Genomic DNA, 18,999 nt, shown 5'->3' on the forward strand with positions numbered 1-18,999 from the left:
CAAGATTGGCCAATTACTAGGAATCTGATTAAGTGATCTACATAAGTCTCTGTGAATTTCTGGTCTTACAAAATCATGATCTCCTGAGTATCTAAAGACTTTCACTGCTCACTAACACTGTCACCTAATTCTAACCAGTCAAAAATAAGCAACTGCTACAATCAACTTTATGTACAAACTCTAGCCTAATGCAATCAGTTTAGGGTTATCTAACACATGGCTTTGCATTATCAGCAAGCATAGCTCACATTTACTGTCTAAACTGACTTAAAAAAAAAAACTCAAGATATATTTAAAGACACTGTAAACTTCAGTTTAAATGAACTGTATGTAAGAATTATTAGGGACTCAGAATAATGTAGGTAGAACTGAAGGTGGGTTTCATCACCCCTGGGGGAGCCAGCAGCAGGGAGAGATGATGTGCTTGTATTAACTTGCACACAAGAAATATCCTTGTTTTATGGTGCCATTCTTATGATGGCATGAAAAAGGCCGGAAAAAGGTTGGTGATTGGCATAACAGCTAACATGGCAGAATCACAATGTCCAGGCTCAAATCCACATCACACTTTCAGCAATGAGACCTTAGCAAGTTCCTTAGCCTCTGAAAGCCTCAATCCCTTCATGTGTAAAACTGGGTTGATGATAACAGCTACCCCACAAGTCAGCTATAAGGAATAAGTATAATAATGCATATGAAGCACTTATTAGAGCATGTGGGACACAGGAAGTACTTGTTTAAATGTTTGCTATTTCCTCACCATCATTACTACCAAAACCATGTTTTAAAGGAGGACAAATTAATAGAAAGTTTGTCACTTACTGCCACTAGAACTTCTTCAATGAATGTTAATACTATTCATCAGAGGTTTCCAACCCTGATATCTGTACACCCATTCCACTGATAGCTTCTAATTGCTCCTAAAAGAAACAAATATTCTAAGATATTTATATCTTGAATTTTTCAGGAATAAATATGGTAAGGGTTTTGCCTCTTGTTAAGTTTTCTCATTAGCAAATATATCCTGGTCACTATTCTTCTACATTTGATGTACATTCTTTTAAGCTCTAGACTGGATATTTACAATTGCCTGTTAAACAGCCCCTAGATGTCAGAGTTTCAGAAGTTCTAACTTTACATCCTAGGTCAGCTCCACCTGCATCTTCTTTCTAAACTCCATCTCTGACAGCCCCATTCTTTCAGTTGGCCTCAGTTCAAGCATCACCCCCTCATGTTACTTCAACTGTCTTCTCACTAATCTCCCTGCCCAGCCACTCAATCAAATCCACCTTTGTATTTTCAAGTATCATCTTTGAGAGGAAGAATGGGGAGGCATTTGGTCACATCATTTTGCTGCTTGAAAACTGGCAACCTAGCTACAGATTAAAAGAGACTAAAGAGTGGGGCGCCTGGGTGGCTCAGTTGGTTAAGCATCTGACTTGCGGCCAGGTCATGCATGATCTTGTGGTTCGTGAGTTCGAGCCCCACGTTGGACTCTGTGCTGACAGCTCAGAGACTGGAGCCTGCTTCGTATTCTGTGTCTCCCTCTCTCTCTGCCCCTCTCCCGCTCGCTCACTCTCTCTCTCTCAAAAATAAACAAAAACATTAAAAAAGAGAGAGAGACTTAAGAAAAGTATCAACCAATAAACAAACTGTACAAAAAGATTTTTTGAGACAAAGAGATTTTGAATATTTTCAAGACATTAAAGAATTATTTCTTAAGGTTTGGTGATAATATCGTTGGTTAAGATTTTTTTTTAAGTCTTTATCTTTTAAAGATAAATATACATAACAAAATAAAAAAATATGGATGAATTGAAATGTCTGGATTTACTTAAAATAATCCAGTAGAAGGTGGAAGCAGGAATAAGAGATGGAACATAACTGGCCAGCAGTAACAATGTTGGATTATGCGTACATAGGGTCCATCATACTACTGTCTCCAATATTGTGAGCATTTATATATCTCCATCACACAATGTGATTTAGGAGGAGGAAAAACTCATTTCCAATGGCCTAAAGAATCACGATCGGTATTTTTAACAACACATTCACAAGCAAACATGGTTGCAGCCTGACTCTTGATTTGTCATCTTGACGCACACCGCATGTCAGTTGCCCTAAACTTGCCATAATATTCAAAACATCAGACCAGGCCCCTTCCCTCTCTGTATCCCCACACTTAGGCTGCTCCTTCTGCCAGGAAAATCTCTCTAGACCACCAGATACACTTTTGAGACCTAGTTCAGAGGGCCGCATCTCTGTGACTCTCCCCATTTACCTCAAGGCTTCCCCTGTACTTCTCCAACCCTCAGTACCTATCTGTATTCTCAGTTGTTTTGGTTGGTTACTTTTTGTTGTTGCTGTTGTTGTTTTCCTTTTATTCTATTTCTGCCCCCTTCAAGATACTATAATTTTACCCTCCTTAAGGGGAGAAGCTGGATTTTATTTATTTCAATAAATATTCCCTACAATACGTATGGAAAGCAGTAATTATGTATTTAGTAAGTGTTTTGAAAAACAGAAAGTCAACAGAACAACAGTGAGTCATGGCAAACATAAAATAATATGCCCAGTAATCCAGTTTATATATCCTTAATACAATAATATTTATCTACTATATGCTTGTTACATTCTTTAAAAAAAATTGTCATTTTTTCAAGGTAATGTTATACATCTTGAAAGAAATATCAGTATTATTTCTAGGACAAACTATGCCCAAAGGGATGTGGGCAGGCTATTTTCCTATTTCTGAAAGAATTATAAACTAAAATATGACATTTATGCTATCGTTACATCTCATTTGGTGTGGTTGTAGGAATATGTATTTTGTTCTGTTTGAAATACTATACTGTTTCTTATTTCATAAAGATAAAAATGTCAAAATACTCCATAATATGAAATAACATCTCTGAACCACAAGTGAGAGATATATGGGTATAGATGTGAACTTAGCAAAGGACTGTAAGCTTTTCCTTTATGACAGGTAGTAGTTGCAATGTTTTACGTTTCTAAACTACAAAAAAATGAGTTAATGCAAAATTAAGGTAACGATGACTTAGCCGTTACTAATACTTCTATGATACTTTAAGGAAATTATTTAGTTGCTGCAGTATCCACTATACAAAGAGAAAGGAAACACCTACTAGTATAAAACTTCATTCGCTTCGTGTCTTTCATATCTCACAGTTTCGCACATTAACCTGTAAAAAAAAAAAAAAAACAAAAATAGACATGAGTTCAACATACCTCATGAAAAAACATACTAATAGTTTAAAAACATAAAAGAGACATGTAGTCTAAAAAGTTAAGATTACTGTATATGAACTGTCACAATCATTTATTAGCCTCAAGACACATATTTTTGGTACCTAGGTGAACAAAATAAAATAAAATCTGGTAAAGAGATGCTAGAAAAAAGTTTGTTATATGTCAATTTTGTCATGTTTATTGTATAGGGAACAAAATTGTATGTGTTTTACACTTTGTAAATGACATGTGGACAAATTAATGTTCTCTGAAGTAAGCAGAAAATGAGAAATAACCTAAAAATCAGAAAGGAGAGCCTCTTAATTTAAAAAATGATAATGTCATTCATGCTGATGTTACTTAACAGCATGTAATTTCAGACAAAAGTAGGTTTTTATTAACTCAGTATTTTCATGACTAACGACTAACGGAAGGCTTTATAACTTTAAGATTTATTTTGGCTGATTCATTCTTAAGGAAAAAATTACAGAAATTATGGAAAATATGAATAAATGTTTAAACATTCAAAATTACCATAAGAACAGCATCTTCAGGAAACATCCTATTATATTAACCCCAAGTAAAATTTCCAAAAAATACAGAAATGCAAAAGAGAAAATGACTATTCCTACTTACGAAGAAACTAGCAAATAAAAAATTGGCCATAAAACTGATTAGTTCAACAGCACTTCCATTTTGGTCAATGGGCTAGTGGTCCACAGTTTGTGCAACACTGGTATTAGCCTACAGCCATCTTTCCTGTTGCTAAATCCAATAAACACCACATACTCTTGATTTTTCACTTGAAGACAACTCTCTTGGATATTCTTTTCCTTGTTCTTCTTACTCCACCACCTTAACTTTACAGGTCCTCTCAAACCCTTACTTGAAACATTCCAACAGAGTATCACTTAACTCCAGGAGACATCAAACCCTGAATACACATCATTAATATATATAGTTTTTTTTAATAGACTGAATCACACCAATTCTTCATAAGAAAGGATAAGAATCACAAGTGATAGGCCTAAAAATACCTGGTCTTCTATTACATAATAGCTCTGCCTTATTTCCTGTAAAAACAAAAGAATCCTTGCCCCAACCTCTTCCCTGGATCTTTCCTTCTCCTACAGTAGACCCTGCATTCCTTCAGGCTTACCTCCATCTCCAACATCACCATCCATTTCTACCTCTTTCCTGAACCACTTCCTTTAATATATAAACACATCTGTGGCGCCTGGGTGGCTCAGTCAGTTAAGCATCTGACTTTGGCTCTGGTCACGATCTTGCAGCTCATGGATTTGAGCCCCGCATCGCGCTCTGTGCTGACAGCTCAAAGCCTGGAGCCTGCTTCAGATTCTATGTCTCCCTTTCTCTCTGCTCCTCCCCCACTTATGCTCTGTCTCTCTCTCTCAAAAATAAACATAAAAACATTTATATATATAAATATAAACACATCAGCTTCACCTATTGTGTGGGGGAGGGGGACACCTCTCTTGACCATATATCCTCCCCTCCAGCTATTATCTACATTTTGCTTTACCCATGACAGAAATTCCCCACTTAGACTGTCTATATATTCTACCTCTATTTTCTCACCTTCTTATCACTCCTCCACCATTTGCTCCCTGAAAATGCATAGGCTCTAAAAGTTATTAGCATTCTCTGTGTTATCTTAATTCCACTTCTCAGGAACATTCGATGACTCCTTTTTTTCCTTACACTGTCATCTTCTCAGAGGCTTCCTGTCTTCGGTCTCCTGATTTTCCTCTTAACTTCTTGGTCATTTTTTCTGTCTCCTTTGGATTCTCCTCCCATTCCATTCCTGTACCTGACTTTTGAGTGTTATCAGCTCTCTTCTTCTCTGCACCGTGTAATTTCATACTTTCTGTGATTTTAAATTTAATTTATAAACTGATGATTTCCAAAACAATGCCCCACACCTAATCTCTCACCATGATACCCACTCATCTAAATGCCCACTCAACTAGCCACTGGCTGTGTACTTGCCATTTCATGTTCAAAATGTCCAAAGAGATCTTAAATTTCTTCTCCAAAATTGGCCTTTCCACCATCAGTACCCAACTGTTTAGGCCAAAAACCTTGGAATCGTTATCCTTGACTCCTCCCTTTTCTTCATATCCCATCTTTCTGCCAGCATCTGTTTCCAAAATATATCCTCTCAAACTGACCGAGTCTACAAATGTAGATTTCTGCTTCTACTTTTGCACATCTCTTGTCTATTCTCCACATGGCTTCCAGAGAGATCTTTCTAACTCAGATCATCTCACACCTCTGTTCTTAATCTCTGCTACCTTTGGAAGAAATCCAAACTCCTTATCCTTGGTGCCTTCATGCACCAAGACTGTTCCCATGGCCAGGCATCTGGGGCATCAATACACTGCAGAGATTTCTGCACAGCTGCAATGACTCAAATGTTACTTCCTTTGACTACAAAGTCAAAGCAGCCCAGCACCCATTCTTGCCATATGTATGGTAAGTGATGGAAGACTTGTTTGTACAAGCACACTCTGAATGCCCCTGTTAATCACTATCTCGTGAATGTGGAGATCTCATCCTCCCTCTGTATTCCCATCAAGCAGAATATGCAGAAGAACATGTTATTCAGGGTTCAAGGTCAGGGTCTCAGGGAGTGGCTGACCAGGAACATCTCCTTTGTAACAAAGAATGTCTGGATGACAGGCCTTGAGCTCCTTGGAACACTGGCCATGCAGGGAGGGGAAGGGCTACAGATAGTTGCTAGGCTAGTTGCTACAGTATAAAAGCTTGCTGCATGTATATCCCTGCAACAAGATGCTTTGTGTCCAGTCTGTCACTTCTGGACTCCCTATCGTATATTTCCCCAATAAACCTATGTCTCACTGGCTATCTCTAGGTCATTTCTTCTGCCTCACAGAACAATCACCCACCCCTGACTTAGAGTGTGCTGGGGTATGATCACACAACTGGTGAGCCAGCCAGGAAGCCAGGAAAAAAAACCCATGAGCACCAAGATGTGGGAAAAGGGAATAGGGAAATTTGCAGGGGAAAACCCAGGTTGGCCATCCACACCTACGTGGAGCCCTATAGCCTTATCTTTGATGGACAAGCCCACCACATGAGTATAGGGATGCCCCTGAAAATACCTAAGGGTCTAGAGGAAATATTGACCAAGATTAATTTGACTAAGAAAAGGATGAATGGTCAAGTGGCTGCTGCCACAGTTGGGTGACCCCTCCTAATGGCTGCCCATGTAGCTGTCGTGAAGAAAGTTATGCCAACAACAGAAGAAACTGCATTTAAAGAGGAAAGCTAGATTAACACAAATGAAACCGCAGAGACCTTGATAATCTGCTTGAGGGAACAAGATGTTAAATTAATAACTGTTGGCACACCCAACTGAAGGGTGGTAAATTGCCCGGCAAACGAGTCCGGCAGTTATCTCCTAGCCGGCCTGGGATTCCAAGTTGTAGGACGCAACTAGAGTTCTACTGAGGAACAGACGAATTAGAACAAGCCCATAAAAATCCCCATTCTCTTGGCTCACCCTATTGTTAACAACCAAGATGAAAGCAGAGCAGTCATGCCCATGGAGTGTGGAACCCAGAACCTGCTGGCGCCTGAGCACTGGCGGATACTGAACTAGCAGAATTGGGGGATAAATTCAGATATAAAGGAAGGGAACCCATGGTGGCATCATTGCTCCGTACGTGGCACGTAGGCACTGAAGGCCGTTTGCTTTCGGCTGGAAACATCCAAGACGGTGTTCATTATCACACACCTTGTTTTACAGCAGCATCCCCACCAGCGCCGTCAGTAAAGGTCACGTTACCCTTTTACTCTCCTCGGTGGTACAGGGCTGTAAATTAGCTTGGCCTAGCAAGGCAGGGGGGCGGGGGGGGGGGGTGTTGTGTACTGACCTCCCCTTTACAATGGCAAAATATGGAAGAGCTCCAGCATATCCTACAAGAGCTGGGGATGAAACACGCTGTCTATGCTGAACACCACAGAGATCCTGATAATTAACAGTTTGCCATGGATATTAAAGATATGTGTTAGAGTCTGCCCCCAGTCACTGGTAGAGGGCACTTGTGTCCATCTTGAACCCCTAATGGGACAGCCTGTATCGTGGGTTGGGCAAGCTGCCACAGGTCAAGGGGAAACAGAAAAGATCAGAAAAGAGGTATCCAAAAGGCAGGAATGAAGGCAAAGGACTCACAGGAGAAGAAACAAAGAAGGGGCCTATGCATGTTACCTGTTGCCAGATGTAGTGAGACCTCAGGGCAGTGGGGACCCCCTTTAAGAAAGCAGACAAATAATTCAATGAAGTCCGTGTCAGGCTCTGGCAGAAATTTAATCCTGAACAGCAAAGGGGGTACAGATATAGCCAAGGGCACCCTCAGAGGGAGGATGGCAGGCCTCTTCTCTATGAACTAGGAAAGAGGCAAAGGACATGGATTGCGGTTCGACTGCTGCCATCAGGGTGTACGGGGACCAGAGGCCACAGGTAAAACTCACCATATATTGGTCTAAAAGAAACAAACAGACCGTTTTAGCTCTGGTTGATACTGGTGCCAAATTTACTCTCCTTTATGGAAACAACCACTTTCAAGGGCCCATCTCTGCCATCGATGGGTAGGGGGCTGGTGTCGTCCAAATGAAGTAGGTTGTACTAACTGCAGACAGGATTAACGCCCACCAAAACCCTATTCGGTGTATACAGCCCCAATACCCAAATACATTCTAGGAATGGATGTCCTCTCAGGACTAACATTACAAACTACTGCAGGGGAATTCAAATTGAGGGTGTGCTTGGTCAAACAAACAAGAGGAGATGCAAAATGGACACTTGTAATACTACCTGTCTCACAGAGGGTAATGGCAATTAAACAATATTCCCTCCCAGGAGGCCACGAAGAAACCACAGGCACAATTAAGGAATTAGCCAAAGTGGGCATTACATGACCAACTCACACTCGATATAAAAGTCTTAGCTGTCTGTAAAGAAACCAGATGGAACACAGAGAATGACTGTGGATCATAGAGAACAAGGTGGTACCCCCTCTTCATGCAACTGTGCCCAACGTGTCTCTTGTTGACTCCAAAAGGGGAAGTTCTGGGTACATACCATGATGTGTTAGACCTGGCTAATGCCTTTTTCGATATTCCCAGAGTTCCAGAAAGCCAAGAACAATTCTCTTTCATCTGGGAAGGAGAACAACAGGCATTCATCACCCTACCACAGGGGTATTGATAGAGCCCCTCGATCCGGCACAGCATGGTGGCCAGCAACCTAAGTTGTCAGGCAATTCCAGAGGCAGTCTTTGTTTCATTACATTAATGATACAATGTTAACGTCTGAGTCTTTTTACAGTTTGAAGACCACTATGCCAGCCTTGCTTTCCCACCTAACAGGTCAAGGATGAATAGTCAAGAAAAACAAAATACAGGGCCCTGGTTTATTGGTAAGTACTTTGGTGTTACCTGGTCGGAGAAGACAAAAGTTGTTTTTGCAGCAGGTACTGATTAAATACAGGCACATCCCACACCCCATCACCTCAAAGCATTTGCAAACTTTCATAGGTCTCTTAGAATATGGGCATCAGTTTATCCTTTGCCTGGCTCAATTGCTCCTGCACATTTATAGACTGATTTAAAAAGAGCCCAATGGGATTAGTCCTCAAAGACAAGGCAAGCATTTCAACAAGCCTAGATGGCTAGTAAACAGATCCAAGCCTTAAGTGTTCTTACACAGGGACAGCCATATGAACTGGATGGAGCCAGTTAGCCAGAAGAGTTTGCATGGAGCTTGTGTCAACGGCAAGGGCACAAATGAGTACTGCTGGGTTTCTGATCACAACTATGGAAAGGAGTCAAGATGTGACTTGGTGTTTTAGAACAAGAGCTGTGTGCTAATTACCATGCTTTACAGCAAGTAGAAGACATAACTAAAGGCATCCGAGTAACTCTTCACACTCAGTATCCCACAGCAGGATGGCTAAAGGATACATTCCAAAAGCCCAAGTCAGGCAGTGCCCAGACCCACACTGGCCAAATGCCATGCCTACTTGCATCAACGCAGTACCTTGACAAATAGCCCCCTTAGTGAGAAGCTGCACTCCTTTCTCAGCCCCATAACTTACATCACCTCTGAAAAGCAGCCATTAACTGAGGCAGCAAAGCCATCACAGCTGCCATCCTATGTGCAGGAAGGAGACAGACCAATCCCTGAGCACGCCGGGTATACTGATGGCAGCAAGGGGCCTACCTGTGCCTGGATGGCCACTGCCATCCAGTTCTCAACGGGAAATATCTGGATAGACTCCAGAACTTGACACAGAAGTCAATGGGCCAAGCCTTGAGCAGCTTGAATGGTGATGCTCCCTGAGCCTGACCCCATGTTATATGCACAGAGAGCTGGACAGTCTACAAAGAACTGATCATGCGGCTTCTCCAATGGGAGGCACAGGACTAAGTGGTGGCAGGGCACCCACTCTGGGGCAACAGTATGTGGAAGGACATTCTCCAGCACATACGAGGTATGAACATCACTGCTTACCATGTAGATGTGCACAGAACACACACCCCACCTGGTAATCAACAGGCTCATGAGTTGACCCACGTCTGCCTCCTTGAAGATATGTCAACTGAAGATGTAACCACCTGGCTACATGAAAAGACATCTAGGACAACGGACCTTGTGGGCCATTGCTAAGAACTGGGGCTAACCTTGGCATACAAAGACGTTGTAACCATCTACTAACAATGCTCAACCTGTGTCCAGCAATGACCATGACCTTTGCCAAGAGACACTGGACAGATAGCAAGGGGGCAGCACCCTCTTCAGAGATGTCAGAGATGGCATCGGTCCCCTGCCCTTCCCTGACGGCTGCTGTTATTCTTTGATATATACTGACACTTATTCAGGACTCCTGCAAGCCCACCCCAGTAAGCGTGCTAACCAGAAAGCTACCGTCCGTGGTCCAGAACAGTTGTGTGCTGCCTACAGGGTGTTCACTGACATCAACATCGACCAAGGCTCCCACTTTACAGGACATGAAGCGTAAGAGTGGGCCAGCACTCAAGACACCCGTTGGCATTTGCATCTACCATGCAATCCCACTGCAGCTGGACTGACAGGACGTGTGAGTGGACCGTCAAAACAACTGCCACAAGAAACCATTCACTGGCCCTCTGGACAAGCCACCTGTCAACAGCTGTAGGACATTAAATGAACAGGTACATTCCAATCGGTCCAGTGCCTGTACTGTACTCACTCAAGGACCTGATGTCACCCTTAGAATGCAAGTAGACAGCAGGCAGGAAAGATGTTCTCTGCCATAGGTAGGAACACAAGGTAACCTTTTATTGTCCTTGCCACAAGATCTATCTACAGGGGAACATATAATTAAATGGCCCTGGAAATGGCAAACAAGTCCACAGTGGTTTGGATTTTTGGTCCAATGGGGAATAGGAATAGGAAAGGACCTAACCATCACCCCATTTCTTCACCCCACTCCACCGAAGACAATGAAGGCACACAACCCCAGCCTCTCATTAAGAAAGGACACTATCGGGGCGCCTGGGTGGCTCAGTCGGTTAAGCGTCCGACTTCGGCTCAGGTCATGATCTCACGGTCCATGAGTTCGAGCCCCACGTCGGGCTCTGTGCTGACAGCTCAGAGCCTGGAGCCCATTTCAGATTCTGTGTCTCCCTCTCTCTCTGCCCCTCCCCCGTTCATACTCTGTCTCTCTCTGTCTCAAAAATAAAATAAAAACAGTTAAAAAAAATTAAAAAAAAAAAATAAAGGACACTATCATAATCAACTTATAGAGCACTGTTAGACCCCCACTATCCTTTTCAGGTTTGCCCCATCATGTAACAGAGGGGCAGCCAATGACTGGGTACTATAAACCTGGAGCCAAACCAGTCAGGGGTAGTGCAATCCCAGAACACCACCACCTCCCGCATTCTGTTAGACAATCATGACTTGCCTCTTCCAGCGCCTACTGAACAGCTTGACTTTTCACCCTTAAATTCTGCATAGGGAACCTATTTGCCAACTGGGCCCAGACCATAGCTTCCATACAGAGTAAGACCAACTATTGAGTATATGGTGAACTCTCCCTGTTGGTGACTGCAGGCTTCCCCCCGCAAAATGTTTTCTATAGTTGCTTAGCCATTTGTGTTTTCCTATTATTCGGAAGCTATGGCCTACGCTGTTGCTGTGGGATTTGGTTGCAATGCACCTCGGCATAGGTGGCCCCAGGGACATTGAGAAACAAGAGCGTATAAAGAATGTATTGGCCATCCAGGGCATGCCTGGGTGGAGTATATGGTACATGCTAGAAGACTTGTTTGTACCAGCACATCCTGAATGCCCGTTAGTCACTATCTTGAGAATGCAAAGATCCAGTCCTCCCTCTATATTGCTATCAAGCAGAATATGTAGAAGAATGTGTTGTTCAAAGTTCAAGGTCAGGGGCTCCAGAAGGGGCCAACCAAAAGCATCTCCTTTGTAACACAGAGTGTCTGAATGGCAGGGCTTTGAGCTCCTTGGAATGCTGGCCACACAAGGAGGGGAAGGGCTACAGACAGTTGTTAGCATAAGTTGCTACGCTATACAACCTTGCTGCATGTGGATCCCAGCAGCGGGTGCTTTGTCCAGTCTGCCATTCCTGATTCCCTCTATATAAGTTCCCTCAATAAACTTACGTCTCCATCAATGTCTCTGGGTCTTTTTTTCAGCCTCACCAGACTATCACCCACACTTGGTTTGGAGTCTGCTGGGGTACAGCTACATGCCATGCTGAACACACTAACACGTGAATAAAACATTGATTCATTTACCTAAATCTTGTCTGCCCAACCAGGAATATAAGCTCCACGATGGCAAGGGTATCAATGCTATATCTCCATGGCTTACATCAAAGTCCAGCACATAGCAGGCACACAATCAATAATTGTTGACTAAATATATAAATTTAACCAGTGCTCTCAGAAAACCATGATACAATCTTCTATAAGACAATGTTGTAAATAAATGAAAAAAAGTACAAAAAAATGGTTTTGTCTTTAAACATTGCTGGAGAATGTTTTATAAAAAGCACACTGATATTCCCTGAATTCCTCAAGAATACAGTAAGCATAATTTAGTTGTTTCTTAATGATCTAAAACTGTTTATTTGGGGTGCCTGGGTGGCTCAGTCGGCTAAGCATCAACTCTTGATTGGGCTCAGGTCATGATCTCATGGTTCTTGGGACAGAACCCCACATCAGGCTCCGTGCTGACAGCATGGAACCTGCTTGTGATTCTCTCTCTCTGCCCTTCCCCTACTCGTGCGTGTGCACTCTCTCTCAAAATAAATAATCATTTAAAAATAAGTAACACTGCTTAGATAACAATAATTACCCTTATCCACAATGCTAAAGAATATGAATTTATTTATTTATTTATTTGTTTATTTTAGCAGGCTCTTATTTCTAACACTGAATAGGCCCAGATAGTTATTCTGCTTTTTCAGATTTTTGGCCTCCATCCCTAACTATAGCATCCTCTGCCCCTTTGGCAAATATACTGCTTCTACCCATGTGGATTAAGGGAGTAAACATTAGAAAAATAAAATTGTAGTGAAAAAATATATAGTTCTTAAGATTTGAAAACCTGCACACTGCATAGAATATGTGATCTTACAGCAACACAATTAACTGCATGCCAATTAACCCTCAGAATCACCTTATTGCCTACAAATGGATAGGCCACAAAATGCATAAAGCTGAAGCTTTCAGATAAATGAGAGCCCCTCCCATCCATCATAGAAGACTAATGTTCTATTAGCCAATACTGAATATACAAACTTTCAAAATCTTGACGAAGACCTGTTTTTCTTCCTAAAATTGGACAACTCTGTATTATGTGGAAGCCTTAACTGTTCTCTGTTAATCCCAGGAATAAAACTTTTATTTATAAAATTCAAAGAAATTAAAATATCTAAATAAGATCTATTTTTCCTAGAAATGGTAGCTATTATAAAACAGTTTATCTAAGTCAGTGGGTTTATCTGTACCTCTTTTGTTGTTGTTGTTATTAACCATGCTGGTATCCTGATCTCGTTCTAAAAAAGGACCTAAGTTAAATTCAGTTGATGTTTCCCATAAATATCAGAAACAAATGGCTTTTCAACATAAGCAGAATAAGACAAACATCTTAAAGTTCCTTCCCTGTAAGTTCGTGCCAACAAACAAAACTGTACAGTCTCCAAAATAGACCTTCTAAGGTGTCAATAGGCTAAATTATACCACTGAACTAATCAGTTCTTTCTAACCAAAATTTTCCTTTGAAACAGTGGAAAATTGATAGTTCTAAAGCTGGGTGATGGGTTTATGGGACTTCAATGTACTATTTACTTTTCTAATTTTGAAAATTTCCATAAGAAGTATTAAAATTTTCCTTATTCTATTACACAGAGTTCCTGTTACCTACATAATTTTATAACCACATACTGTAGACATATAATCAATGTGTAAATATTATCCATGTGTGTACACATGGGAATGTGCCACTCATATTTGCTTATTAATTGCATTTAATTAAATAGACAGCACTATGACTTTCTCTTAGAATAGTTGTCATCAAAAAAACACAAAATGAAAGTTAGACACTTTAGAAATTATTCTTGCTCTAATTTGAGCCATCTTCTAAATTCCCAATGGTTTTGCCCTTTCCAATAAAACTTGAATTTTTAAACACCTAACCTGCAATCTACTTTAATTTAAATGATTTTCATTAAAAATTAAATTTTAGAAGTATTCAATCCTCTTGACACTTTTTTCAATTAACAACTAAATATGAAATTGACATGCTTGCGAGTTAATTAGTGTTTAAACAGTAAGAGGAAAATACATAGAAGTAGCCCCTTAATAACTAAAAACTGCTGGTACCAAAACCAGCTATAGTTGGAGCAAACAAAACCTTTTCATATGTCCTAGCCAGGGTTTATGTACAATCCAGCTTCCCAAGGTCCTTGATTTTCTGTTCCAGTTGAGGTAAAATCACTGGATTATATGTTTTTGATCTTTTAACATAGCCCAGGTAACCATAAATGAGGTTACTGTAGCACTGCACAATAGTACCAATAAACTGTTTACGTGTCTCCAAAAAAAGGGCAGTCAACTTAATGCAATAAATATATTACATACAAAGACCCAAACATAATAATAACATAACGAACCTAATCATTCTTTGAATGGTTAAAAACATTCTGGTTTCTTATGTACCTGAACGCTAACAAGATCATTTGCCAGGACAGCAAATAACATTCCTTTTGGGGGATTCACCAAGTGGGGTTTATTCCTTTGGATAAGAGGAGCAGGGAGTGGGATACAGAAGAAGAAAGGATATCACTATGGCAGAAATGAAAGAAAATTATTATGTGGATATAAACTTATAAGGCCAAGTATAAATGTTAGATCAAGCAGAGTTTTCTTAAGTTATCTTTTTTTAAAAAAAAATTTTTTTAATGTTTACATTTATTTTTGAGACAGAGAGAGAGCATGAGCAGGGGAGGGTCAGAGAGAGAGGGAGACACAGAATCCAAAGCAGGCTCCAGGTTCTGAGCTGTCAGCGCGGAGCCCGATGTGGGGCTCAAACTTGTCAACCGCAAGATCATGATCTGAGATGAAGCCAGATGTTTAACCAACTGAGCCACCCAGGTGTCCCTCATAAGTTATCTTTAATCCTGCTTCCTAACCATAATAAATGATCATTTAAAATTCCCACATCCCAGTATGAGTAATTGTAAAATGACTTACCTAAGTTGGTGTTCTCTCAAGTTTGATAAGGCTTCCATACCATGTAAATAGGAATATACTATTTCCAGATCCTGTATGAAAAGAAGGACAGAAATTATTAAACTTGTCAGGAAAAAGAGGCTTCTAAATTAAATCACTATATTTACAGTCCAAGTTAAAAAGAACTTTTTTTTTAATACAAGTTTTCTTAGACATTAAAAATAATATTATCAAGAGAAAAGCTGAATCACACAAATATCATCCATTCATCAACCACCTTTGGGATATATACAAGGGTATTAAAATATAAAATAAATTGGCTTAAACTTATGAAAACAAATTCCCAAAAATTATTCTTCATCATTTATTTTCTGCCTTTTACATCAAAATATCAAATAAATAGTCTTAATTTTAAAGCACAGATATTTGTGAATATTGTGATTAATCATTCTTAGTCAATACAAAAATCAATGCATGTTATTTCATGACTACACTTTAAAATGAGCATAAATTTGGGGTGCCTGGGTGCTCAATCAGGTAAGCACCTGACTTTGGCTCAGGTCATGATCTCACAGTTTATGAGTTTGAGCCCCATGTTGAGCTCTGTGCTGAGAGCTCACAGCCTGGAAACTGGGTCAGATTTTGTGCCTCCCTCTCTCTCTGCCCCTCCCCTGTTCTCCCTCTGTCTGTCTGTCTGTCTCTCTCCCAAAAATAAACATTAAAAAAATGTTTAAGTGAGCATGAATTCAATTTATTTTCAATTCTTATCACAATGACATTTCTTTTATATATAGTTATATTTAAGTTTAAATATTTTCTTTAAAAAGGAGAGAGAGATGTCTTATTTTTCTCAATCATACTATAATACTTAGGAAAAAGATTCAAAGTTATTCATGAAAGTTCAGAACAGGTAAATTAAAAATCCCATTTATATTTATTTGGATGATAAGGTAGCAAGTTATTAGTATTTCAAGACTCTAATATCTATAACATCTAGGATCACACAGTTTGTGATATAAAGGGTATGAAGAGGTATTCATTCCTCTCTTATATCTTAGTTAAAATCTAAAACAAAAGTATTTTAAGAAACTTATAAAATTATCCTTTTTTGTCTTAAAATAAGAGCTCTATTGAGATAGAATTCACATACTTTTTTTTTTCCTCCCCAGGAGGCAACAGCTGTGCTGGGTCACTGCACACAACGCAGCGGAGGCCATGTGTACGATCCTCCCCTGTCCTCTGGCTCATACCCACTGTCCCCTCCTCACTCCAGAGGGAAGGAGTGACAGGAAGTGGCTGTGGGTGAGCAGGTTCAGAACCCAAGAGAGCAGGGTTGGTGGCAGGGAGTGGGGGTCTGCTGCCCTCCTCTGACAGGGCAGCTGGGTAAACTAAAACTCAAAATTTGACATTTTTTAAAGTTTTATTTAAGTAACCTCTACACCCAATGTGGGTCTCAAACTCAAAACCCCGAGATCAAGAGTCACATGCTCTTCCAGGTAAGCCAGCCAGGTGACCCTCAAAATGCATCATTTTAAAGCGAGAAATTTGGTGGTTTGTGTATAATCATCATCACTAATTTCAGAACACTTCAACACCCCCCAAAAGCAACTCTATACCCATGAACAGTCATTCACCATTTCCCCTACCCCAACTCCTGGCAACCACTAATCTACTTTGTTTCTATGGATTTGACTATTATGAACATTTCACATAAATAGAATCTAACAATGGAATGTTAGATTGTGTCTGGCTTCTTTCACTTAGCACAGTATATACAAGGTTCACTTATGTTGTAAACATGTATCACTGCTCTCCTTTGTATTGCCAAATAATATTCCATTGTGGAGATGTACCGTATTATTTATCCATTCATCAGTTGGTGAGTATTTGGATTTTTTCTGCTTCATGGATGCAATTAACAATGCTGTTATGAGCTTTCATGTGTAAGTTTTTGTTTAAACACCTGTTTTCAGTTCTCATGGGTATACATACGCTTATGAGTGGAACCGTTGGCTCATATAGTAACTCTACGTTTAGCTTTTTAAGAAAGTGTCAAATTGTTTTTCTTAAATGGCTGCATCATTTATAATTCCATCAGCAATGTATAAGGGCTCCAATTTCTCCATATACATCATTGTCAACACTTGTTATTGTGTGTCTTTTTAACTTTAGCCCTCCTATTTGGAGTGTTATCTAATTGTGGTGTTGATTTGCATTTCCCCAATGACTAAGGATGCTGAGCATCTTTCATGTGTTTTTTGCTCATTTATATAACTTATTTGGATAAATATTCAATTTCTCTGTTCGATTTTTAGTTGGGTTGTCTTTTTATTATTGAATTTTAAGAATTCTTTGTATCCTAGATAGAAGGCCTTTATCACAGATATAATTTGCAAATATTTTCTCCCATTCTACAGGCTTTGTATTTTTTCATTTTCTTAGATGGTGCTTTTAAGTTTATTTATTTTTTGAGAGAGAGAGAGAGAGAAAGAATGAAAGAAAGAGAGCGAGAGAGAGAGAGAGAGAGAGAGCGAGCACAGTATATCAGCAGGGGAGGAACAGAGAGAGAGGATCCCACGCAGGCTCTGCGCTGTCAGCATGGGGCTCAAACCCACAAACCAGAGCTGAAACCAAGAGTCAGACGCTTAACTAACTGAGCCACCCAGGTGCCCCTAGATGGTGCCTTTAGAAGCACAAAGTTAATTAATTTTAATGAAGTCCAATTTATCTATTTTTTCTTTTGTTGCGTATGCTTTTAGAGTCGTATGTAATAGGGCGCCTGGGTGGCTCAATCAGTTAGCGTCCCACTTCAGCTCAGGTCACAATCCCACAGCTCATGAGTTCGAGCCCCATGTCAGGTTCTGTGCTGACAGCTCAGAGCCTGGAGCCTGCTTCAGGTCCTGTGACTCACTCTCTCTCTCTCTCTCTCTCTCTCTCTCTCTCTCTCTCTCTCTGCCCCTTCCCTGCTCATGCTCTGTCTCTCTCTCCCAAAAATAAACATTAAAAACTTTTTTGAAGAAGAGTTCTATGTAAGAAACCATTACTTAATCCAAGGTCACAAAGATTTACTAATACATTTTCTTCTAAGAGTTCTTACATCCACGATTCATTTCTGAGTTATTTTTTGCATTTGAGTTAAGTATCCAACTTTGTTCTTTGGCATGTGGATATCCATCTGTCCCACTACCCTGTGTGGAAAAGACTATTCGCTCCCCCATCAAATTGTATTAGTACCTTTGTTAAAGATCAATTGACCACAAATACAAGTGCTTGTGGACTCTCAGTTTTATTCCATCGGTCCATATGTCTATCTTTATGCCAGAACCACACTGTCTTGTTTATGTAGCTCTGTAGTAAGTTTTGTAGCAACTTTTAAAATCAGAAATTATCAGGGTTCCAACCTTTTTCTCCTTTTTTCAAGATTGTTTGGCCTTGTTTGGGTGTCTTGCATTTCCATATGAATTTTAGAATCATTTGTCAATCCACAAAAAAAAAAAAACCTTTTTTTTTTTTAATCTGCTGAAATTGTAAGAAGGATTGTGTCGAGTCTGTAGGTCAGTTAAGGTAGTACTGCCACCTTAACAGTATTGAGTCCCCCAATCCATGACAGGGATGTTTCGCCATATACATAGGTCTTCCTTAATTTCTTTCCACAATGTTTTTTACTTTTCAGTATCCAAGTCTTGTGCTACTTTGGTTTGATTCAATCCTCTCTTTTAATTAAGAAAAAATTTCTGTAGCCTTGGGAATACCTTTCCGAACAATTCAAAACTATATGTGCAGTTAAATTTCATATATTAAAAGCACAGATAAGGGACAGTGATAACAACTAGAGAAGAAACTCAGAAACTTGAAGAAGATACTAAGGAAGTTTTCGGCCTAAAATATTTTATTGTAATCCTTAAAACAATACTGTGATATGGGGGGGAGGGGGGCGGGGGAAGGGGAGAAGTAATCTTA

The 18,999-nt window shown here is 40.0% G+C and overlaps 1 protein-coding gene across 10 annotated transcripts in view; it reads right to left on the minus strand.

Moving 5' to 3' along the window:
* RAPGEF2 (Rap guanine nucleotide exchange factor 2) overlaps positions 1 to 18,999 on the minus strand; it is a 249,211-nt gene that overhangs the window by 159,958 nt on the left and 70,254 nt on the right. For 9 of the 10 annotated variants that reach the window (XM_086703964.1, XM_025922425.2, XM_086703960.1 and 6 more), the window contains exons 2-3: positions 15,061 to 15,131; positions 3,147 to 3,203 (exon numbers count right to left, since the gene is read on the minus strand). In XM_086703964.1, coding sequence (XP_086560090.1) covers positions 3,147 to 3,203; positions 15,061 to 15,131 — 128 coding nt within the window. Of the gene's footprint in view, positions 1 to 3,146; positions 3,204 to 7,504; positions 7,769 to 15,060; positions 15,132 to 18,999 lie in introns of those variants that run through there. The other variant, XM_086703965.1, reaches the window with a different exon arrangement.

The sequence above is a fragment of the Puma concolor genome, chromosome B1 (assembly GCF_028749965.1).
Source record: "Puma concolor isolate L17-30 chromosome B1, mPumCon1.1.hap2, whole genome shotgun sequence".
NCBI lineage: Eukaryota > Metazoa > Chordata > Mammalia > Carnivora > Felidae > Puma > Puma concolor.